Consider the following 25737-nt stretch of genomic DNA (forward strand, 5'->3'; position numbering starts at 1 on the left):
TGGGTATAAAGTGCCCACAGCCTCTTCTGCAACCATATCAGATCACATCAGCTCAGCTGATCTTCTTTTTGGTGAGTGAAAAACATTTTAGTGAGTGTGCTTCCTTTCCTTACCCCTCGGAGGCCTAGGAGCATAGATCTTGGCAAGGGAATCGCAAGAAATTTAGCTGAAAACAGTCCTATGGAAATGTTATCCACAAGCACACAGTTCCACTGTTAAGGGAGTAGTGTTTGGCTGTGAAAAGAATTTGCTAGTAATTATTGGCACTTGCTTGCCCCCCTCCCCTTCCATGTTCATGCTGTAATGACCCAAAATGATAGTACGCTATCTCAAAGCAGACTGCTCTCAGAGCAACACAAGAAATCTCTATTAAGTGCTTTTGCAGAGGAGTAGGATCCTCTTGCTCACCAGTCTTGTATGACATAAAGAGCGGGTTCAGATGATTTTCTGCAAGTGCCATTCTCTGGTTCCCATGTTTGGTTCTCTGATTTGCAAAGCTCTGGTTCTCAGAGAGTGTGTTCTCCCTGCGGGCATGTTGTCTAAATCCACCAAAGTCCAGTTCCTGAGCCTTCTGCCCAAAACATTCTCCCAACATTCTTCACCCAACTTCAAATGTAAGTAAAAAAAATGGGCAGAGAATGTCAGGCGAAAGGCTCAGGAACCAGGCTTTGGTGGGTTCAGTGACATGACCCCTTGGACTGCATGCTTCCCAGGAACTAGAAGTTCCTGAGCTTTCTGCCTTTTGGCAGATAATTGGAACCTGCCCAAAATCTTATATGTCATCACGAAGCATGTATAATCAGAAATAGGCTAGTAGGTATCAAGTGATCAAGGATGGATGCTGAGGGGCAGATCTGTATATTCAGCAAACTCTCAAGGCAGATAGGGTCCTTCTGAGAGTGAAATTTGAGAAGTGACCATGGCTGAGTTGTAGAGTGCATGTGCTGAACCAAAGACCTTCTGTATACACTCTCTAGCACCTTTAGTTAATATATCCTCGGTTGCAAGGATGGGAAAGATTTGGAGAATCCAAAATGGCAGTATAGAACCACATGTATTATGGACAGGTTTACATGTAAAGGTGGCTTATAAATATGGAAGCCATTGGTTCCTGCCAGGTGTGCACTCCCGTCCCTGCTGCTGAATCCATGTCATCAGAACCCAGAAATGCCGGGTGGAGAATGTTGGGTACTCAACTCAACCCAACATTGTCAATCTGGCTTCAAATCTTGGGTGAATGTTGGTCACTGACATTCTCCACCGGATAATTCTGGGCTCTGATGACATGGAAACGGTGGCAGGAGTGGGAGTAAATACCCAACAGCAGACCTGCTTGCCACCATTGTGTGAACACACACAAAATAACATCTAGCCCATGAGTCCTAGGGAGCAACAACCAGTTAGAATAGCCCGGACTGGTCTAGAGGAGCCAATTATCTGAATCTGTATACAGCACTTTTCTAGATAGCTGCTCTCATTTATTAATATTCCTTTCACACATCAGGGGAGAAGGTTGACTAGCCTTTTTGATGCTAGTTTTGTTTTATTTGATCTAGGGCTTTTTCACACATAATCCCAGCTCTTTTATAAGTTACACGTCATTGAAAAAATTAGAGTTCACTCTCAATTATTTTTTCCTCCCATGTAAAAAGAAGCTTGTCATTCCAAATCTGCATTTTATTGAAGATTGCTTGACCATCTAAAACAATTATTCATCAGGGGTGATTGTTACCTTATTGCATACAACTGTCTGTTTCCAGCAGGGGAGATACTTAAATGATAAGGTCTGATTTCAGGATGATGCTCAAGCAAACAGGCTGTGTCAGGTTTTCATGACAGCTATTCGGATGAAATGCCATGTCTTGAAACAGTGTGTAATGGCCTGCAGCCATGACACTTCAGGCTATGCTCATGTCCAATCCTATAAACTAAGAGAGTCAGCCCTGGTCAGTAGTTGCATGGGAGACTTCTGAAGGAATATGAAAACCTCTTTCCATAGGTGTTGTTCAGTAGGTGGTAGCACCACCTCTTGTGAAATGGTGCTAAAATCTATGGGGCCACCGAGGTTTGTCAGACCTGTTGCTTGCCTTGCTCACATGCCCCCTGGTGGCCTCAGAGTGAAGTTTAGGGGTCAAGGAGGTTCTTGCACCTGCCTTCCCTGTCTCCCTTTCAGCACGTTCAGTGGGCTCCTTCCACAATATGGGCTAGTGCCTCTCTAGGCCTCTCTGCCCTCCTCGTCTGCCCTGTCAGCTTTTAATAGGGTTGGGCAAGCTGAAGGAAGGAACTCCCACTTTATGATGACATGGCCTTCTTCCAGACTTGTGGCTCCAGGCCTTCCCAAAAGAGTGGCCTTGTTACCATAGCGACAGGAAGCCACCCCCTCTACTCTCCATTGGGGTTTTGCCCAGCAATATTTCTGCTTCGGGGAAGATGTGAGCCATTCAGGGATGAATCCTTGCATGTCCTCCCCCCACCTGATCCCCAACACAGCTCCTGCCTTTCACAAAGGTAGTATACTGTTAACGTTATATAAATACGTTAACAGTATATTAATATGAAAAATAAATAATATAACATTACTATCCTATAATCTTCAGAGTGCTAGTTTTAACCTTTAAAGCCCTAAAATGGCTTGGGACCAGGTTACTTGAGAGAGTGCCTTGCCTATCCCAACCCGGACCTTAAGATCTTCTTTGGAGGTCCTCCTCCGGGTGCCCCTGCCAAACGAGGTGAGGTGGGTGTCTACTGGGGAGAGGGCCTTTTCAGTGGTTGAATCCCATTGATGGAATATCCTCCCCAATGAAGTTCACCAGGCTTCATCACTTTTGTTCTTTGAGACACCAGGTGAAGACCTTTTTGTTCACTCAGGCCTTTTAAAACTTTAAAATTTTGATCTGATTTTAAATGATTTTAACAATGTCTTTAAAATTGTTCTGTATTGTATTTTGTAACCCCCCCCCCGCTTTTCTTGGTCTGTTATGATTTAATGTGTTGGGGTCTTCTTCTTCTTCTTCATCGTCGTCATCATCATCATCTCCTCTAAAAAGTAACCCCTTCTGTGTGAGCTTGCTCATCTGCTGAGATCAACCTATATTAGACCTTGATCCAGGTGCACCCTGCCTTTAGTTACGTGAGAAGGGTCCGTAGCTCAGTGGTAGAAGACAGGAGCGGAGCCACTATTGGGCAAACAGGTTCAAAAAACCTGGGCCACCGCCCCCAGGGTCTGTGCCTCGCGGCCCCAGACACATCCCCCGTGTCTGTCAGACACAGGGGGTGTTATTTCACTTCCAAATGGGGCTGCGTGGCCCTGATTGGGACTGAAATCAGCCTGTGCTGCTGCATCCTTTAAAGGCAGGGAGAGTCACTCCAGCCTGTGCTACCCAACACAGCGTGGGTCGATCTCCCTTCCAAATGGGGCTGCACAGCCCTGTTTGGGAGAAAGACCACATCCCCACATCTGACCTCAGATGCGGGGGTGTGGCTAGCCGGGCACTTGCATCTGACATCAGGTGCGGGGGTTGGGGCCAGGGGGCTGCAGTGGTGGCCAAACACAGGCCACTGCCAGCCTCCTCCCACGTCTGGTAGAAGACATGCTTTCCATGTAGGAGATCCCAAATGCAATCTCTCACATCTCTGTGTGGGCGGGGGGGGGGGATGATCACTACCAGGTGGCAGGAAAGATCTTTGCCCAAGATTCTGGAAAATTGCCACCAGTCAGAGTAGACAATACTGGGATTGATTTGTGTTTGTCTCGGACAGGGGAGACCTGGCTTCTAATCCCTACTCAGCCCGGAGCTAACTGTTTCACCTGGGCCAGTATAATCTCTCACTAGAAGTCCGTGCTCACTCAGAACCAGCAGTTGATGGCACCTTACTTGCCACCTTTATGTCTGAACTGGCCCAGAGGTTATCACAAGATATGGTTTTGTGTTGTGTCTGAACCTGCCTGTGTCTGTTGCACTGTGGACAATGTTGCTCAATTCCCCTCTCCTATATCTACACTGTTCTCTTCCCTCCTCCGGCTCCTTGGTTTCACAGCTCCTCTCTGCAATTATCTTGTCTGCTTGCATAAAACTGCTGCCACTGCCCTGGCCCATGCACATTTGCTGCCTCTATTTTTTAATTCCTATCTACCACAATTAGACTGTGGAGACAGCATAATAAACGCAAGCTGTCTTGAGTGAATATGGAGAGTATACGTTTTAATATGTATTTAAGTTAACATGCCCTGTTTATTTTAGTCCTTGAGGAAAGGGAAAGAAGTCCTGTTGATCTATACAGAAACTGGGCTTTGGATGACGACATTCCAATGCTGTTATGAATGGCAATAATTTCACCTTCAGCCATGCTACATATGGCAGTATAAAATGCCCGTTGTTCCAGGGCCCCTCCAGACATGTAAGCAGTTCAGTGTAAGATGAGATCACTCAGTTGCTAGATGACAGTTTTAATTAGCTCAGTAGGAACATGCCAGTTGTTGCGGATGGTGGGGGTGGTTGTAAACATACAAATAGGTATGAGAGGAGGGGTGAAGCTGATCCACTAGCTGTTGATGCTATAAAAGCTCTCTAACCTACATAATCAGACAGCTTTGCTATGTTTTTCTCCTTTGCAGTTCCAGGGAGAGAGAATATTTGAGCTTTCCCCCCTGCTGAAAGTTTACAGGTTCCTGAAACATGGCCTTTTGCCTTTCTCTCCCCTCTCAGCTTTTTGTAAGTAAAGTCACATGGTAGGAGAAAGTAGATATGCAGGCAGACTTATGAACATAATGTTTTGTTACATAATACATGGTAGTTTTAGTCATGTGGACTCCATGGATGCATTTCAGTGAAGAGACAAATCTCGGACTTAGGCCCACCATTCTCCCACTACCAGTGCTCAGTAGGGGTGTGCACGGAACCGCCACACTGTGGTCCGGCACTGGGGTGGGGGGTAGCTTTAAGAGCGGCGGGAGGGTTTACTTACGCCTCCCGCCGCTTTCCCGCTCTGGCGCCATAATCTTCAGAGTAATTGGGGCAGCAGGATACCTCCCTGCCGCCCCTTCCCCGCTGCTGGTATGTGCGCGCGTGCAAAGGATTACTGGAAGTTTTTGCAGACCAGCAGCGGGGAAGGGGCGGCAGGGAGGTATCCTGCCGCCCCAATTACTCATTACATTACGGCACCACAGCAGGAAAGTGGCAGGAGGGGTAAGTAAACCCTCCCGCTGCTCTTAAAGCTACCCCCCACCCCCAATCCGAACCACCCAGGTCCGGACCGGTCCGGAGGCCTTTTCAGTGGCCTCCGGACTGGTCTGGGCCTATCCCTAGTGCTCAGTGATGAAGCTGAGAATAACCACAAGTATAGAATGTTGTGCTGAGGGGCTTGACAAATCCCAGGTGCCTGGGAGTCATGGTACCTAGAAATTTAACCATGATTCCTAGACTAGGATATTCAGAGACCGAGTTCTTAAATAAGATCTTTTTTTGTCCCAGACAGCTCTGTTTCTGTTCTCTTACTTGTAAAGGGGATAAAGAGAAGTCTGCTTACCACCCACTACAGTGTCTGTCACGAAGTCCGGCAACTTTGGTCGCGGGTCCATTGTCTGACTCTTACATTTTGGAGGCTGGCTTCTAGATCTAAAGAAAATCTGTCAAAGCCCGCTGTACTGCATCTGCTTGAATAACAAGTCTGTTAAAGCGATGGCCTTAACACATGTAATTTTCTAGCACTTTGGAGCATGAGTGAATTCAGTAAGCCCTTATCACACCTTAAACTAAAAGGTTTTTTGTTCATTGCATCTATATTATGCGTACATGGATTAGTCAATCTGGAATCGGGGCAGAGGGAGGCTAGCGGTGGGCCGTGTTCTGCTGCCACCATGGCCCCCCTAGCCCCACCGCTGCGTCAGACATCAGACGCAAGGAGCGTTTAGCCATGCCCCCGCATCTTATGTCAAATGTAGGGGCATGGTTTAGCTCCTAAATGGGGCCACGTGGCCTCGTTTGGGAGTTAAACCGACCAGCGGTGGCCCGGGTTCTTTGAACCCTCAATGGTGGCTCTGCCCCTGCCTGGAATTATTATTTCAAATGGCCTCAAGAACATGCCCTGAGCATGCCAAGTTATATAAATCCATAGAAACACAATGACTTTAAAAAAATGTTTATGGATAGAAAGGAACTACACAAATCTATTGCTCCTGTTGCAAATAATTTTGTTCCCTTCTCATGCATAAATTAAAGTGCGACCCATATTTTGTCAAGCCATCCTGGGTGCTGGCCAGTTATGATCCTTGAATGGCACAGTCAGAGAGCTCCACAAGATCTTACTTCACATCCTTTTTATTTCTGTCTTCAACCATCAGACTTTTGGCACTCTTTCCTAGTGTGAAAGCCATTGTGCCAGAGAGAGGTGCCACTTCTACCCTGTGGGAAGGGAAATGATGTCATGTCACAGTTCAGAACCACTGCAGAGGTGTTTTTCTTCACAAAGTAGAGTGCGAAGGCAGAAATAGCGTTTCCTTGGTGGTAATTCCTTCTTAGTGCTCATTCAGCAGCCCCACACAAAACTAAAATCTGGATACAATCAGGGAGTGTGAGAAGAGAAGTTGGATCAGGCCCACTGGGCTGGCCCTATCCTTTCCCTTTCTGTATGTTGACTGTACCTTGTGTGCATTGCTGCCACACAGCTTTGTCTGTCCCATCTATAGCTTGCATTTTTGCAGTGATTGTACCCCAGCTTGGCTGTCTGCACAGGGCTATGGGGGAAGTGAAAATCAGTAGGAGAAAGTGAAGCAGACAGACGAATCCCAGCTGCATTTAGACCAGCTTGAGGTGGTGGTGTATCTGTGTGTGTGTATCTGTGTGTGTGTGTGTGTGTGTGTGTGTGTGTGTGTGTGTGTGTGTGTGTGTAAGGGAATTCTACTGGTCTTCTAGAAATGCTTATGGTTCCTCAAAACATTCCTCAGATGTTTAACTTAAGGAGGAGCCTTCAGATTTACATTGGATTTTGCTTTGAATAGAATTTCAGTGTCAACTCGGATGCTGATGTATAAGACTTTAGTCTTTGCATGTTATGTTTTTTAAAAGTGTAACCTGAAAATGTAAAGTGTGGCTGCAATTAGCAGGTGTTTGAACACACTGTGCTATATAAACTGATATGAGAACTTTTTGTTGAAAATCATATTAATAATACACATCCTTCTATGGTTGGCTGCTTCTCCCTGTGGAAGGGGATGAGAAACCCCATCTGTTGAAACCCCAGGGTTGGTTTCTTCCTGCATAATGTGTGAATCAGTGGGTAGGGACTTAGTGTTTCCCAACAAAATGGATTTGTCGTGACTGGGGATTCAATTTGTTTGCTTTATGGGCAGTTCTTTCCTCTTTTAAATTCTTCCATTGGAGACTCCCATCTTCCAGGCTGCCTTTTTCTAGCAGTTGTCTTGGGATTGAATCTCAGTTGTCTTGGGACTGAGTGGGACTCAGTTATGTGGGGCCATGTTTTGTTTCTCTGTGCTTTTTGGTGTGGCGAGAATCACTCTCTCAAATGCCTGTGATCGAGAGACTGCTGTTCTCTCGATATGTCGGCTCCTGCTGGCTCACTGCCTTGGGCCTGCACAGTTTTTTATGCACACACACACACACACACACACCCCGCCACTGCTGCCAGCTGTAGCATTTGTGACACTTGCTCGGTGGAAGATATAATTTTTGTGCCTATTTGGGGTATACTGTCACAGCGTTGCTTTATTTCCTACCGAATCTAATAGAATATTCTCTTCTTTTATTTGTTCGTTGGGCTTTCTACTCCCTGACATCTCTTCAGAAGACAGATTCAACAGAGGCAGCTCAGATGTCCCAGTTCACTGGATGATTGGATTTCATTTGTTTTTGGGGATGTCTAGCTCGCCCCATTCTGTGGGCTCAATAAGATTAACAGCAGTTGAAATAAACATTCAGTACAATGCATGCCTCGCTTATCAGCTTCCTGGGATTTGTGGCTGTGAGGGTGTTGCTGAAATCAAGAAACTTATCTACCAGGCTACCCTGCCTTTTCTCATCTCTGTTTCATCAGTGGGCTCTAGCACAATTCAAGGGCAGTGCACGGCTTGTGGAAGTCATGAGGGGCAATGGATGATGTTTCCCATAAAGTGAAGCCCAGACTTCACTTCACTGCAGTGTTATTGGTATAGTCAGTCCATGGCCAACAGACAAAAGGACAATAATTTGTTGTTAGTTATCAAATAAAAGGCCAATTCAGAAGATACAGCCACAGAATCTTAGGGTTCAGAATCTTAGGGCAGGTTCACACATGCAACAACCTGAATTTTCTTGACGTAGCAATAAATTCAGGAGTGCTCTGGAGCAAAACCATAATACAAAGTCTGTGCAAGGATTTGGCTTCAAAGGCAGTGGCTCCCACTGCTTATCTCTGTGCAAAATGGTCCTCTGCACTGTCCTGGGGAGGGCCCTTAAAGGAAAGCCGGACCATGGGAAGCCTTGGTGATGTCTTCAAAGGTGTGCAGAAAGTGCAGGGAAATGTAGTCCTTCCCAGCGCTTTCCCCATAGGACTATATTTCCCAGCTCTCCCTGTGTGCCTTCCAAAATGTTACTGGGGCTTTTCACAACTCTGTTTCCCTTAAGGACCCTCTCCGGCACTATACATAGAACTGCTCTGTGTAGTAGAGGTAAGTGGTGGAACAGCCACCTCTGCCTGGGGCTAGAATCAATGTGCACAGGATTAATCTTCAAACCTTCGAAGCTGGATCTTTGCACAGCCCTATTATAGAACTTATCTTGGTCCCTTCAAGGATTCAATCACTTATTGTTTGGTGAGGTTGCTGAGAATTCTCAGATATCTCTAGCCTGCCCCCTGTCACAGCTTCTTTGGGAACCAGCTTCAGATGGTGGCATAGGTATGCCTAAGTTAGAAACCTGAAGAAATAAGGAAGGCTGAACCCACCCTGTCTATAAATATTTGTCGTCTAAATATGTGTCATATTTGTATGATGTCCCTGTTCTCCTTAGATGACAAGGCCTGAGCAGTCTTAATTGGGTTCAGTTTTCTTTGGCTGTCCCACATCTAGGCTCTTATTTTTCACAGTCTGGGTAAGCACTGAGATTGCAGGGACTGTTTTGGATTAAAATGAGAAGCACAACTATGTGACATCAGTGTCAGCATGATACCTAATGCCACAGGCATCGTATAAGCACTATTTAGGGATGAAGCGACTGCCTCATCTTCCTCCTTCTTCAAATGTAATCTCCTCATGAAATTGACCTGCATGTTAAGTTCCTCTTGTATGCACCTTCTTTCTCTCTCTGCTACTAATAGGCCTCTCAGCCTATTAACTTTTCCAGTCAATTCACCATTCATGGTTGATTAACAATTAATTAACTCTGAGTTTACCCTACATTTAGCTTCTTCCTCTTAGGGCCACTTTAACTTTCTCAAGTAGCTGTTTCAGCTTACTAACATTAACACTTGATTAACAATTAATTGTTTTAATAGAAGTGTTATTAATTTCTTTGTATTTTTACCCTGCCGCATCCCTGAAGACTCAGTGTGCTTTGAAGATAGATATTTAATAGAAATGATTATTCTTGGGTCTCTGTGAGCTTCTTGTGAGTAGTGAAGTCCACAACTTCTTTATTTCTCAATATATTTGCCATGATATTCTTGATATGGTCATCTCTTGAGATGAAACACAAATGAGCCAAGAGCCTCTAATTAGTCAGGGGCTCTTTTTCTCACCTTTAACTAACTTCCTTCCTTCCTTCCTTCCTTCCTTCCTTCCTTCCTTCCTTCCTTCCTTCCTTCCTTCAGCTTCTGATTCATTCCTAGAACTGGGTGAACTAAAGGACAAATATCTCAGAATATATGTTAAAGTAGTAATTCTCTGAACAGCTGTCAGCAACTGGGCTGAAGGAAATAAAAACAAGATGACAATGATGATTTTTATTATGTTGGTACAGAAAATCTGCTCAAGGGGAATCCAAGGGCAAAGGACAGAAGACTGCCTAAGCAAACAGCAGGAAAAGAGAGAGAAAACAGGAGGTGTGGAGCCCCACAGAGCAGAGTCATTCAGAGGATGCTGTGGTTAGGGTTGGTGTCAGGGGTCAGCATCACTGGACAGCTGCTGAGGACCCATTGCTGATCTCTGAGACTGCCTTTGTGTGGTGGTGGTGATGGTGGTGGTGGTGGTGATGGTGATGGAATGGCTTTCTCGGGACCCACCCAGGAGGAAGTCCATGGAGGGTAGTTTACCAAGGGCCCCTAAACTTGCAGTCAGCCCTGAAGAGAAGTACAGAGATAGAGTCAGAATTAGATAGATAAATAAATAAATAAATGCAAATTAGTTGTCACATAATTTGCATAATATGCAGATTAGGACACACGGATCTGGGAAGCTTGAATATGGCACCCCTAAATGAGTTCTACTCAATTGCAAATTGTTCTAAATTGTCCTCTTTGCTAACTGGGCAAAGAGACACCTTTCTAATGTGGTGATTCTCTTTATTTAGCAGGGGGAGAGTAACTGGCCCTATCCACCTACAGCACAGTACCTCCAGTGACTGTTGCTGGCATCTATCTTATGTTTCTTTTTAGATTGTGAGCTCTTTGGGGACAGGGATCCATCTTTACTTATTTGTCACTCTATGTAAACTGCTTTGGAAATATTGGTTGAAAAGCGGCATATAAATATTTTTTGTTGTTAAAATCCAGAAGCTACTTCTTACTCATGCAAAAGCCAAGAGTCAACTTGTGAGTTCTTAGAGTTCTATACGCATCATTTAATACATTTTTATCCTCCTCTTCCTCCAAAGTGGCTGGTATGGTGCATATCAGGGGTTGTTTGTGTCTCCCATTCTCTCTGCTCCAGCTGGCATCTGGTGTTGTTTAAGCTGTTGGGAAATGTAGTTTTCCCAAGAGCTACTGACATTGCAGTGGCAACGTCCCAACAGTTTTTAAGTGTGTGTGTGTGTGTATGTGTTTTGTTGTTTTGTTTGCAAAGTAGTTCATCTTATTTTCTAAGCCAGTCTGACATTCTTCTGGAGGGCGTCACCCACCACTAGGGCAAAATTCAGCTTCCTGAAAATATTAGCTTCTATTTTTTATTGGACGCTTCTAGCCCTTATGTGTCTCTGATTTATTCATTCAATTACTTACTATAAATAAGCAAATTATTTGTTTGGCCTAAGCCACAAGACTACTAAATATCAATGCAAATTGAACAGTAGGTGCATAGGTGCAGCATATATAGATTTATTCAGACTATCCTTGTTTGTATGTTTTCTGTCTCTGGCCAATAAGGCTCCCATAGAAGCTTTTAGAAATCATTTCAAAACATTCTGTCCAAAAAACACATATATTAAAACTTCCTAATTTAAAACTCACAATCATAAAACATCATAAACAACAGCAGGGGATTAGTTGCATTTCAAGCACGTCCATTTCCATAAGTGTTCAACCATCCATAAGTGTTCAATCTTCCAACGATACGACTCAATGTTCCAGTCACATTTAAAACCCATCCATATCCTTAAGCGCTCAACCATTCAACAATACAGCAAATGCCTTCCTGAAAAGGAAAATCTTAACCATCTTTTTAAATCAGTGGCTGGTGAAATCTCAGAAGATGGGTGGATGGCCGAACAAGTCTCCCAGTTGTCACAGAATGGAGTTTCACAGCGCTTTTATCCTTTCCTATGGTGTGCAGAACCCAAACAAGTTATGCAGATTTATGAAAATTAATGCTTAATCTGCATTATTTATACACTGCTAATAGAATTTGGACTTGCTGGTCTGGATGCAGACTTTTAATCTTTTTAGTTTTAAGCACAGAATACATGAGCCCATTGGAAAAATAAATGTTCATGGATATCAGCTCCAGTTAACGCAAGTTACATGGGTAGAAGAAAGGACATATCATGGCTGCACAACTTTGGCCCTCCTGCAGATGTTGGACTACAGCTCCCATCATCTCTGACTATTGGCCACAATGCTGGGGATGATGGGAGTTGTAGTCCAAAATCAGCTGGAGGGCCAAAGTTGTGCAACCTTGAAATAGACAATTCTCATTAAATATCTTGAGCCCATTAGATAGAATAGGCTATGAGGGCAATTACTCAATTAATCGTATGGGTTTTGTTAAAGTTGCACATGGTTGAAAACAATTGTTCTAAAGCAGGAAGCATACCTTTTTGTTTTAAGATGCACATACACCTGTCATAGTAGGCATTCTATTGGAAGAGGCATTCTTTCCCATGCGAGAGAAAAAGGGCAAGGCCTGTTAAGATGGCATATGCTATGTACAGTTTTTATAAGCACTTTAGTTAAACAATGATATATTTCTAAAATATGTTGCTAAATGAACCAGGGGCATCTTTTTGTCAGCTAAAAGGTTTTTAAATCAATTAAACTAACCAATTAATTGATCAAGCACTGCAGCCATATGGGCTATAAATATAGCTAGCTAATTAAATGAATGAATCAAAAAGTTATTTGGGGAACAGAAAAGGAGTTACAGGGTGACTTAACACAGTATTTCATCAGTCCACCAACCTTCCCTGTAACTGCAATTATTTTCATTTTTTTGATCGCTTGCAGACTCAAAAGAAGACTGCGAGACTGTTCTCACGAGCAGCCAAGACCGGGCGAGGGCAGCGAAGCCTGGGCTTGGATGCCTGTGAGAACCAGCAGGAGCTGCGGGGGTGGCACTGTGGTGGCAAACACGCCTACATAGCCTACAGGTTAGCCAAGGTTAAGAGTGCAAGTGTGCCCTTAACTCGGGCTAACTGCTCATGTGCGAGTGTCGGCTGCTCCCAGCCAGTGCTGGCACAGGAATGGGCTCCCGGCCATCGCTGGGGAGGATTCCCACAATGCACTGCACACTCATGCAGTGCATTGTGGGATTTCCAGGGGTCAGGATGATGCACCCCAACCCCCTGTGCTGCAGGCATGCAGTGCTGCTCTTCTGGGAGCACGTTTCATGCTCCCAACAGGATAACACGGTCATCTGGGGGGAAGGTAAGTTCATCAAGCCTTCGTCCGCCCACCCGCTGACCTGCGCGGTTGTGAGAACAACCTCTGTGGCTGTTTGCTTTCCTTGGTTGTGAAAAACAGGATGCAAGGCACTCCGAACTGTCTCATGATTCATACCACCTTACATGTGCCCACGAGCACAACCAAGCTTTTTCCTTGAAGAAGAAGCATAAGAAACAGAAAACCTCTTCAGGCATCCGCCATTCCTGAATGACAAACATACAAGGGGGTGCAAACCCAAGCCTGGTCAAGGAGTGCGCCAGCATGGCAAAAGTGGCCCGCCAGCACGCTCCCCCTGCCATCCGTGGATGGAAGAAGCTTAAGGAGGGCTAGTCATGCCTCTAAAAAATCACTCTCTCCCACACTGCTAGCAATAAGAAAGTTAGAGCAACAGAGTGCTTGTCTCTGGGAGACCCAGATTGAAACCCCTGCTCACCGCCGAAGCCGACTTAGGCCCCTTTCAGTCTTCACATGGTTATGAAGATAAAATGCAGGGGAACCAATATGCATCAAGGGTTCCTAACCTTGGGTCCCTAGATTTTGTGACCCCCATCATCCCCTGCCACAATGGCTGAAGGCCATTGGTATATCGGACCTCACTGTGGCCAGAGCACTGCTGCCACCATTGATAAGAACCGCTTTAAAGGGAAGGGAGGGAAGGGCCTTGTGGAGTAGCAGGAACTGGGTGGGTAATCCCGGAATTTTTCTTTGCCTTGGAATTTAATCTGGATTATAAATTAGTGTTGAGTCCTTGTAATTCTTACCTCTTCTTTAAAGTGAGCATTGTGAGCCCCCAAAGCTCATAACCAGCCCAAATACCACTTTCTGTCCCTTCTTTGGTGCTTGCCTGGAACCCCAGAATAAATATAGTCCTGCTTATTGGGAGGGATTGGTACTATATTTATCCGCATAAAAGACGACTCTGAATTAGATACGAGCCTGTTACAAAGTAGTGGTTAAATACAGATCATACCTATATTTACCCCAAAAGAAGAGGACCCTGAATTCAAGATGACCCCCTAATTTCTAACATCAAAGAATTTGATGGGGGGGAAAATCTAGTTTTGGATTCAGGTAAATACCGTATGTGGACAAAAATGGAAACTAACAAACAATTGCTTTGCCACTTCTTAGATTCTCGAAGGAAGCTCTCCCATATGTGGAAAATTAATTTGGACCGTGTTCAAAGCTGAGAAGGTGTTTTGCTCAGTAATCCTCTGCATCCAATTGAGCTCATGAATAAACGAGAGAGCTTGATTTGCCACTTAAAGTGAGCCCAGGAAGCTGAGGTTCAAAAGCTTTGGGCCAGCCACAGTCCTGTACTCCCCATGCACAAAGCGCAGGAACATAGGAAGCTGCCTTTTACTGAGCCAGACCCTTGGCCCATCTAGCCCCGTATTGTCTACCCAGACTGGCAGTGGCTTCTCCAAGGCTGTAGGCAGGAGCCTCTCTCAGCCCTGTCTTGGAGATGCTGCCAGGGAGGGACCTTGGAACCTTCTGCATGCAGTTGCTCTTCCCAGAAGCAGTGCAAAGTGGCTCACCTTGGAGTCTTAGAATAGCCCTTCTCTGCTGTGCTGCCTCCATGCCCAGTGCATTATTGCTGCCTCAGATATGCTGTGGTGTGCACCAGGCCATTCTCCATTCATTCATTCATTCATTCGATTTCTGTACCGCCCTTCCAAAAATGGCTCAGGGCAGTTTACACAAAGAAATAAGAAACAAATAAGATGGAACCCTGTCCCCAAAGGGCTCACAATCTAAAAAGAAACATGAGATACAAACCACCAACAGTCACTGGAAGTACTCATTCTCATGGAGTGGACAACTTCCGTCCTTCCCCTTAGGTTAGTATCCAGCACCTCCCATCCCTGCTCCCACTGCAGACAGCCTGTGTGCCAGATCCCACAGAAGGAGAGTGGCTTCAGGATTGCAGCCTCTGTCTAGAGGAGGCCTGCAGAGCTGCGAGCCAGTGTGGTGTAGTGGTGAGAGGGTCAGACTAGGTACGAGGGAGACTTTGGGTTCAAATCGCCGTACGACCTAGAAGTCTACTGAGTTTACTTTAGGTCAGTCACTCTCTGTTAGCCTAACCTACCTCACAGGGTTGTTGGGAGGATAAAACAGGCAGAAGAACCAAGGCCAGCTCCAGGTTTGAGGGCAGCCCTTGGCAAATGCACCCGTTCTTATCTCAAGCTCCCCATCCCTTTTGGTGGTGGATTTGGGTTTTTATCTTTCTCCCGCGTCTGCTGCCGCAGCTGCCACCAAGCTAAGGGAAGGAGGCGTTGATGGCTATTGGTTGTTGCCCTGGAGTCTTCAGAAATGCAGGTGACTACTGAAGGCAGTCCTGGATATTGTAATAACTTGGCATTGTGGGAAATATTGGGGGAAATGGCAGTGGAGGAGGAAGAGGTGGGAATACGGGAATAGTTAGAGTTGGCAGCCCTATGGTTGTTGGGTGGGCCCAGTCCTTTCTAAGAGTCAGGACAGGAGGCCCAGGGATGTTTGGGCCATAGCAGCTGCCCAGGGATGCTGTGTGCTGATGTCGGCCCTGGAAAGAACCTTAAATACTCCCCCAAGCTCCTTGTGGCGAGGGGAGAGTGGGATAAAATGTCCCCACCAACTAGATCTCTGCCAGACAAAAGTCGCTTTGTACCAGGCAAACTGGCCAGCATTGGTTGATGGAGGAGGGAAGAACCTTGTTCATGGCCCTAAGGTCTTTGGAGGAAGGGTGGGATGGAGATGTGATTAGTGGTTGGCATACTGCACATCCCATCTGCATTGTAATGGGACCTGCACACCGTTGTGGGCAGGAACCTCGAGCCTGGCCCCATGGTACCTGGTCTGACTCTGAGGAGTCAGTGGAGGAGGCAGCCGCTAGCCCTGGACCTGACCCCACGATGGTGCCTCCCGTGCCTGCTGTCCCTCTCAGCACTCCCCTGCCCTTGTCCTCAGATGCGCAAGAGGCACCAGAACCTCCACCAGCAACTACCAAGCCCCACTGGGCCAGCACCTGGAAATGAGGAGACAGGCCCTTTAAGACCAGGGACATTCCAGGCTTGGGTGGGACTGCACCCCGTCTGCTACTTAAGGCCTCAGTTGGCCTCTGCTTCTCATAGAAGCAAATTTGTTGTGGGTGTATTTGGCCCCGTTCCCTGCTGCTTTTGGATTCCTCGGCTTCTGACTCCTGGCTTGTTTGACTCTGCCCTTGGCTTTGCCTGCTGGACTGATCCTTGGCTTCTCTCACCTCTGGCTTTTTTTGTGACTTCAGCTTGGTCTGTTCCAACGGTATGCTTTCTGCCACTCCTGACTCGCCCAGGTACAAAAGTTGCACAAGCACGCTTTTTGTGCAAAATGCAAGAATTAAATACTGTTGAGCGATGGATGGCCTTTGAAAACAATGGAGGTCCGTCACGCGACTGTGTTTGCTCAGTCCTTGCACCCTGTGCGGGAGTGCTCTTGTGCAATTGCATGCACATGCCCATTGCAAGGCAGTGGGAGTGTTGCACAGTGTCAACCAGTAACAGCTTGTGACCCCAAATGCAGCCCGCCAGCCATGCATGACTATTCCACAGGGGTTGTGGGGGGTTGTTTTGCTTGGGAAGAGAGAAGGAAGATTGTCCAGCACCTCACAAGTCACCACAGAAGGCTGGTAAGCGGCATCTGGTTTGGTGGGCCACAAGTTCTTTATTAATAATAATAATAATAATAATAATAATTCAATTTCGATACCACCCTTCCAAAAATGGCTCATGGTGGTTTACACAGAGAAATAATAAATAAATAAGATGGCTCCCTGTCCCCAAAGGGCTCACATTCTAAAAAAAGCACATTACTCTCCCCCTGCTAAATAAAGAGAATCACCACGGTAAAAGGTGCCTCTTTGCCCAGTTAGCAGGGGAAACTTTAGACCTACTGGTGTATACATTGATAAATCATTGCAACCCATGGCCCTTAAAAGGTGGGCTGCCTCTTTCTGGCCATAACTTAGTGGCAGAGCATCTGCTCTGCATGCAGAAGGTCCCAGGTTCAGTCTCTGGCATGTCCAGGAAGGACTGGGAAAGACTCCTACCTGGAACCCTGAAGAGCCATTGCCAGTCCGTGTAGACCAGGGGTGCACAACTCAAATGCCCCAGTGGGCCGGAACCAACCATGACTTGCTACATGGGGCCAAGGTCAATTTAATGCACGTTAATTACTACACTAAAATTTAAAATATTAATAAAAGTGAGAGGGCAGAGGGTTGGTGTCAGTAGGCTTTATTCGGGGTGGTGGTGGTGGTAGGGGACATCTGGTCTCAAGCGGCCAGCTGCATTGAGCTGCTGCCGCTCAGTTTGAAAGGCCAAGAGCTCTTTCATGGCTCCTGCTCTTGCTGCAGGATATTCCTTTTTGGGGGCCAGCAAAAAAGTCCCTGTGGGCCGGATCTGGCCCCTGGGCCTTAAATTGTGCAGGCCTGGTGTAGACAATATAGATCTAGATGGACCAGTGGTCTGACTCCGTGTAAAGGCAGCTACCTATGTAGGTGCAGTCCATTACCTGACCAGGCTGTTGTATATTTTAAGGAGCTAAGAAATGGAGTACTAACCTGGTCCTCTGTCTTCTTCCGGTTGCCCAATAGCTGCTGTCTCACACTGCCCAGCAATAAAACCACCTTTTAGCAGATAACCAGAATCAGGGTCTTAAAAAGGGGATTGATAGCGGCTCCCTTGGGGAACTTTCCAGTCATTACATGTGCAGTCGTGTTCTGTATGTAATAGGGATTATGGGCAGCCAGAACAGCTGATCCACAAACATACAGCCCCCTACAGTAGGGGTTCCCAACTCCAGATATTGCTACAACAACTCCTGTCATCCCCAGCTACAGTTTATTGTGGCTGGGAATGATGGGAATTGTAGTTCAGCAACATCTGGAGTCCCAGTGGTTGGGAACACCCCTGGCCTACAGGATCCCTGTTGTGAGTGGAAACCAGAATGGATCTGGGTCTCTACTTTCTGCAAGGGGAACCTGCAGAGTTTGCAGGTGGCAAAAGAATCTTGTCTGGACTGGCTGCAGTCAGTCCAGATTTGCAAATATCTGCAAATCTGTTTCGATGTATGCAAAGTGTGGTGCACAGAAACTGGCCCAGCTGGGCACTTTCCAGATTAGACCCTGCAATGGGGTCACGCCGTATCTTAGAAGTGTGCTTCCACACTTCCTGCGTTGTGACACCGCAGTCCCTATACAGACAGCAGGGTGCCGTTCACATTTCCAGTGCCTTGTTTTGAATTTAATCACTGCAATATAGAGCTAGGATATACGGAGTAAGGAAGTTACAGTTTTTTCCAGGTTGTTAGTTTCTGCGAGACTGCTCCCCCTGCTGTTTATGCTTTGAATGCGACTTGCCTGAATGGAGGCATTTTGCTGCTGTTGAGTGGCTAAACTGGAAAGCGCCCTGGTGATGCAGGAGGAATTGTCAGTCTGTCTTGATGAATGTTCATTTGTACTTAATGCAGATGTGATGTGTGACATATTTCCTTCTGCGTGGTGCACTTTTGTGCATGGTGACTTCTGCATGGAGCCTGTAGTCCAAAGGAATTGTTTTTTTAGGACTATCTGGCCCAGTTATAAATGTACAGTGCAACTATGAACTAGTAAAATAGGCTGTGACTTTTCCCAATTAAACAGAGCTGGATGAATAATCTACACAAAGTGCCCAAGTAATTTATTGGAGAAATATTGCAGGAATCATTAGGTACTGTCCATGGTAACATTCACTGGATGCTTCATCCAGCTGTGTAGCTGTGCTAATAATAAAGCATAAAATTACTTCTATAAATTATTCAAGGAGTATCAAGCCAGTTCTGGTGAATGAGAAAACGAAGTTGTCTGTGCTGATACTGGTGAAAGGCAGCAGTTCATTTTTTAATATGAGGTGCTGGTGCTCTCTAATTCCTTCTCTAAGCCAGCAGAGAATGAGGGACACTCTAAACATGCTCAGTGGTAGAGGACATGCTTGTCATTCAGAGAGTCCCAAATTTTGTCCCTAGTATCTTCTATTAAAAAGACCTTGGGTTGTAGGTCTGGGAAGATGCTAACCAGAGTAGGCACTGTCAGAATAGGGCTTGACATATCCTAGGTGCCAGGGAACCACAGCACCTAGAAATTTAACCATGGCATCTAGACTAGGACAATGGAGGCTCCTCATTTGGGGGAGAGGGGGTGTTTCCCCCCTCCTTGCCAGCCCCCGTTCTCTCACCAAACATACCATCTCTTCCTCTCTTGTCTTTCTCTCTGTGTGTCTCTCTTGCTTGAATATTGCCCTTGCACTTCCACTGCTTGCCAGTAGATGGCCCTGGCTGTTGGTCTTTTTTCTAAATTCCTTTATAAAGCCATTTCCTCCCTCTTAGGGTGTTCAGTGGGATCCGTTGCCCTGAAATGAAGTAATTACCGTACAGTCACTGCCCAAATTGCAAACTTAGTGCCCCAGCACCAATCAGGTCTGCTTTTCTTTTCTTCTCCCTGCCCTGTAAGCATGGGAAGGGCTAGCAGGGGCGTATCTATGGTAGGGCAGACAGGGCACATGCCCCGGGCACCACTTGAAGGGGGGTGCCATTTTTTTAAAAAATGGCTGCCCAAAACAAAATGGCCAAAATGCCAAATGGCCTCTGTGATACCCTAGGCCATGCCAGGCCTCTCAGAGGCCATTTGAGCCTGCGTGGTGGCCATTTTGTTTTCGGTGGTCATTTAAAAAAAATTTTTTTAAAAATGGCCACCACACATGCTCAAATGGTCCCTGTGAGGCCCTAGGCCTTTCCAGGCCTCACAGAGGCCATTTGAGCATGTGTGGCGGCCTCCAAAATGGCCTCCATGCCGATCTTTGCAGGCTCGAACAGACCCGAAAATCAGTCCGGGACGGGCTGCGGCAGTGAATTAAGAGGCCGGCAGGAGGAGGGGGAACCTTTGCAGACACCCCCCACGGCCTTTAGGAAGCCCCCCAAAAGGGCTACAGGTAATTTTTTTTTAAAATTAATATAATATAAGTCACTGTGCACATATTCAGTTTGGCACTATGTACAGAGAATCAGGGCTTATGAATACTGAGCTGAAGCTTATGAGCTAGGATTGTATTCATTTGTTCTTACTTTGCTTCTTGTGATAAGTGAGTTAAATGTGATGTCTTAATAATATGGCTATTAATGGTGAGTTTGTATTTGAATCAGTGTGAAATGTTTAGTATTAAGGCCACTGGGAGTTTCTTGCTCTCTTTCTCTCATTTTAACTGTCTTTCTGAAATACTAGAATATATTCCAAGCAGTGACACAGTTTACTCTGCATATCCTTTAATTATTTTCAGAGTATCTGGGAAAAGTCAAATTCTCCATTGATTTTTAAAATTTATGTAATAGTGATGCTACAATGTATATATAGTAGAGAATTAGACAGGCACTTCTGTTTAGTTTTCCAAGTATACCTCCACATAGTATTTGGGTATGTCATGAGCCCCAGCATACTGAAATTTGTAGTTTCCCAGCATTTTTTGGTCTGGCTATGTCCACTGCTAAATATTTTTTGAAATATTAAAAGATTAACAAGCTTGACTTGTATTTTTGAGCTATCTTATCTGAAAGATGGGTGTAGGATGTTTGGACAGGGGGCACAATTTCAGTGCTTGCCCTAGGCTCTATTTTCCCTAGATACGCCTCACTGCCCAAATTGTATACTTAGTGCCCCAGCCCCAATCAGGCCTGCCTTTCTTTTCTTTTCACAGCCCTGTATGCATGGGCAGGGGCTAGCCATGCCCCCAACCAATCAGAATAGTTTACAGGCACCTATTCTGATGAATAGCCAAGCCATCTGATTTCCCAGGGTCCTTCTAGAGAGGCTGAGCAGACTCCCTAGAGATCTGTGTGTAAAATCGGAGCACTCAGTCTGCAAAGAAATGGAGTACAGAAAGTAGGAGCCCTGCCTACTTTTCTCCACCCTCCCTTTCGCCAACCCTTTTCTCCTCACTCATCACCCCAACGAAGCGGCCTTGGATTTCTCCAGCATTTGCTTAGAGATCTCTCCACCCCCCTTTTAAAAATGCCACTAGCAAATCTTGGCAACGTTCAGAAATCTAGAGAATGAGCGGGAAAGAAGAGATAATAGTGGACTGGCACTTCCTCTGGGTAGTTCTTTTACTAACAAGCAAGCACTCCCTGACCCCTTCGCTCTTGTTCTGGGACTTTAAGCAAAGCCCTTTGCCAGTTCCTCTATCTTTCTCTTTCTCTCTCACCTCTCTTGAAGGTGAAGGAGAGGGAAGGGGTTATAGCTTCCAAATAAAACAAGGCATTTAAACGGAAGTTACTTACTGGGCAATTTCAGAGTTATCCTGTATGAAATGTGTGTGTCTTTAATGCAGAAATACTTGGTTTTTATTTTTTAAGAATTCTCAGATTATTGCCTTCTGTTCATAGGCAGCCTAGCAGGCACAGCTTGGAAACAAGGCCAATCCAAAATAGTCAAGTAGCATCACACTCTGTAGTCCTTCTGGCAGTTTTTGTTTGCTGCTGGTTGTTTGTTTTGTGTGGTATCTTTTGCGGGGGAGGGGGTGTGAGTGGTAGTAGTACTGAAAGGGAGAGGTCTTCAGTGTACCTTATTTGGACAAGTTTGTGATTTATATGGATTAATTTTCAAATATGATCAAGGATTATCTCAAGTAAATGCTCCATAGAACTGCAGCCAATTCTATATGGTTTATTCCAATAAAATAAAATAATGTTATTTATTATTAAACAATAAAATAACATAAGTAAAGCCTTAATGAACTCATTGGGGCTTGCTCCCAAGTAACTGTTGTGTGCATAGGATTGCAGCCCAAGGACATATTCCAGAAATGTTTATATTATGAGAAAGGGAGAAATAAGGCTTTAAAATAAAATAAAATAAGTATGTTCTGTATGTGCATATTTGTGAGAAGAATGGAAACTAGTGGGCTCTGTGTGTGGCCAAATACATTGTGGTATTTTCAAGTGGTAGGAACATAGAAGCTGCCTTCTACCGAGTCAGACCATTGGTCAGTCTAGCTCAGTATTGTCTTCACAGACTGGCAGCAGCTTCTTCAAGGTTGCAGGCAGGAATCTCCCTCAGCCCTATCTTAGAGATGCCAGGGAGGGAACATGGAACCTTCTGCATGCAGATGCTCTTCCCAGAGCAGCCCCATCTCCCAAGGGGAATATCTTACAGTGCTCACACATGTAGTCTCCCATTCAAATGCAAACCAGGGCAGACCCTGCTTAGCAAAGTGGACAATTCATGCTTGCTACCATAAGACCAGCTCTCCTCCTCCCAAGAATCTCCCAGGCCTGTCCTGCAGCAGCCGTAATTACTTTCCTTGCAGGTTGCACAGATTCCTTGTGGATCTCTGACCTCCATGAGACCCCCTGGGTTTCTTTCATATAGGCACCATATCTCCATTGCCATGGTAATGGGCCAACAGCTCCTCTCCTATCATTATCTTATATCACTGTGAAAATGGCAAGATGCCTGGAGATGGCATGATCTGCTTTGCCCTGATAGAGCTCTCTGTCCCCTTCCTGGTTGGCTGGGCTCCATCAAGTTGGGGCTTGCAGCCCAATGGTCAAGTTCTACCTGCATGGAGGTTCTTCATGTTGTTGCCCCTTGTGGCAGACTTTTGCACTGCAGCAGACTTTTGAGTCTCCAGGCCTTGGCAAACCGTGCCCTGTGGGATCAGCTGTTGGCTCTCCTTCCTGCAGGAAGGGCATAAGTGGCATCCAGTTTGAAGCAAGCCTTGCCTCACTTTCAAGGTCTCTTTGGTTCTGCTGTGCTGTGGCTGGTTTTCTCTGGCTCAAACTGCTTGACATCTATGACCTTTGGCTATGTTCCTGATTCCTGGCTTCTGGTTTGTCAGCCTAGCTTGACCCTGGACACTGTTCTGTACTTCCAGCTTATGGCTTGACCCCTGGCTTCTGGTTTGTTTATCTAACTTGAACCTTGGCTTCACCTCTGACTTATAGCTTGCTGCATGATCCTCTTCAGCCTGCTTGGTTCCCAACCCCTGGCTTTCACTCTGACATCTTCCTTCTCTCCTGCTCCTTAATTTCTGATCACCTGCTGGATCCTCCTGGTCTTCACCAGGGGATTGGAAATGGGGCTGTAGCTCAGTGGTAGAGCATCTGCTTTGCCTGCAAAAGGTCCCAGGTTCAATCTCTGGCATCTCCAGGTAGGGTTGGGAAAGACTCCTACCTGATACCTTGGAGAGCTGCTGCTAGTCAGTGTAGGCAATTCCATTCTGGATGGGCCAGTGGTTGCACTCGGTATAAAGCAACTTCCTATGTTCCTATGCTATAGCCTCAGACGCTACACTGCTTTGAGGAAGCTGCTTCTGACTTGACCCTGACACCATTATCCTCCAGGGCCAGGGGTGAGGTTCTTCTGCACATATTATAAATAAAACAGGTTGTTCTAGTAAGAACTAATCTGCATATTTCCTTTTCACTTCCCTACAACTGGACTAAATTTGGTCCAAATCGGTTAGGCAATTCATAAGTTAGTCCACATGCCTCAAACATTCATGCATCCACTATCTTGAATTGGGGTGGATGACATCATCACAAACTATGCATTTGAGGTGTCCCTATGTTTCCCTACAACTGTACCAAATTTGGTCCAAATCGGTTCACACTTGCACCTCAAACTCTCAAGTGGCTGCCATCTTGAATCAGGGTGGATGACATCATTACAGGCTATGCCGTTGAGGTCTCCCTGTGTGTCACTCACTACAACTGTACCAAATTTGGTCCAATTTGGTTAGACAGTCCACAAGTTAGCCCACTTGTGCCTCAAACATTCATGCATCTGCCATTTTGAATCGGGGTAGATGACATCATCACAAACTACACCACTGAGGTATGTAGTTTGGGGTGGGTGACATCTATTGCTGTGTTGTATATGTAGCCCTATAGCCGTATTGTATATGTTGCCCTATAGCTGTAGCAAATTTGGTTCAACTCGGTTAGGTGGTCCACAAGTTAGCCCACTAGCACCTCAAAGGTTCATATGTCCGCCATCTTGGATCGGGGTGGATGACATCATTGCAAACTACACAGTGTAGGTGTCCCTATGTGTCACTCACAACTACTGTACCAAATTTGGTTCAGATTGGTTAGATGGTACACAAGTTAGCCCACTTGCACCTTTGCCCCTGCTAACTGGGCAAAGAGGCACCTTTTACCGTGGTGAATCTCTTTATTTAGCAGGGGAAGAGTAACTGGCCCAATCCACCCCCAGCTTCTAGTGACTGTTGCTGGTGTCTATCTTATGTTTTGTTTTAGAATGTGAGCCCTTTGGGGACAGGGAGCCATCTTATTTATTTGTTATTTCTCTTTGTAAACCGCCCTGAGCTATTTTTGGAAGGGAAATCGAAATAATAATAATAATAATAATAATAATAATAATAATAATAATAAATGTTTATATGTCCACCATCTTGAATCGGGGTGGATGACATCACCACAAATGATGTCATTGAGGTGTCCCTACAACTGTACCCGATTGGTTCATATTGGTTCAGGCATTGTGAAGTTGACAGTGGTGGACAGACAGACACACACACACAGAATGCTGGGTGATCTCATAAGGAAAGTAGGCTAAAAATCAAAGGCATCCTGCATATCTGAGCACCCAAGCGGCACATAACAGAATGTTTCATCTTCATGATGTCCCATATTTTAAAAAATGCTGAATAGGCAAATGGAACCTGCTCCTATTAGGTTGGTCCTTACAGATTCTCTTTCTCCCCAGAGGCACTTCCAATATAAGTGTTATCTCTTTGTAGCCAATGAACTGTCTGTCAAAAGAATCTGAAACTGCTCAATCGATTTGTACCAGCACAGATATCCTTTGGGAGCTCTTGGCCTGGAGGCAATACTTTTATGATCTGATGGGGTGAGAAGAACAGTACTTATATTGGTTCTTCTTTATTATGTTGAAATTAAAACAAAATGGAGCTACTAGGGCATATAACAATATCTAATGTCTAATAACATTCAAACCAGAATGTCGATACAGGCACAGAGACAAAACTCCAGATTGCACAGAAGTTAAAAAAGGAAAGAGGAAAAGGGTTTATACTGTGTAGCCGTGGTTCTCAAATTTGGGTTCCCAGATATGGTATCTCAGTTGGAGAGCATCTGCTGTACATGCAGGAGGTCCCAGGTTCAATCCCTGACATCTCCAGGTAAATGCCTGAAACCTTGGAGAGCTGCTGCCAGTCAGTGTAGACAATACTGAGCTAGATGAAGCAGTAGTCTGACCTGCTATAAGGCAGCTTCCTATGTAAAAGGAATTCTGCTGAGTTAGACCAAAAGTCTTATTGAGTCCAGCTTAGCACCGTTTTCCTCACAATGGGCAGTTGTATGTCTCCAGGAAGCCCACAAGCGGGACATGAAAACAATGTCCCTCCCCTGATGTTGCCCCAGCAACTGGTATTCAGATATACTGCCTCTAAACATGGAGGTTTTTATGCAGCTATCATAACGGACACACTAGAGAGAGCCATTGAAAATATTTACACAAAACATCAACGAATCATATCTACTCCAACCAGTCTCTTCCCATAGAATTGTTTCCCTCCCTCCTCAAATTGCCTTGCTCTCTCATAGAAATGTATACAGTGTCTCTCTTGAAGAAAAACTAAACTGAAAGGGAAAACCCCACTGAAAACTGGCCTTTTGTTGTTGCAG

At 45.5% G+C, this 25737-nt stretch overlaps 1 protein-coding gene across 7 annotated transcripts in view; it reads left to right on the forward strand.

The window, feature by feature from the left end:
• The window catches only part of IQSEC3 (IQ motif and Sec7 domain ArfGEF 3), a 246079-nt gene that overhangs the window by 55049 nt on the left and 165293 nt on the right, over positions 1–25737 (forward strand). Inside the window, exon 1 of one of the 7 annotated variants that reach the window (XM_053255103.1) lies at positions 24633–24765. The exons of the other annotated variants lie outside the window; for them this stretch is intronic. Within the exon in view, the coding sequence (XP_053111078.1) occupies positions 24731–24765 (35 nt within the window). The 5' untranslated portion in view covers positions 24633–24730. Of the gene's footprint in view, positions 1–24632; positions 24766–25737 lie in introns of those variants that run through there. 7 annotated transcript variants of the gene reach the window in all.

Source organism: Hemicordylus capensis, chromosome 5 (assembly GCF_027244095.1).
Source record: "Hemicordylus capensis ecotype Gifberg chromosome 5, rHemCap1.1.pri, whole genome shotgun sequence".
Taxonomy (NCBI): Eukaryota; Metazoa; Chordata; class Lepidosauria; order Squamata; family Cordylidae; genus Hemicordylus; species Hemicordylus capensis.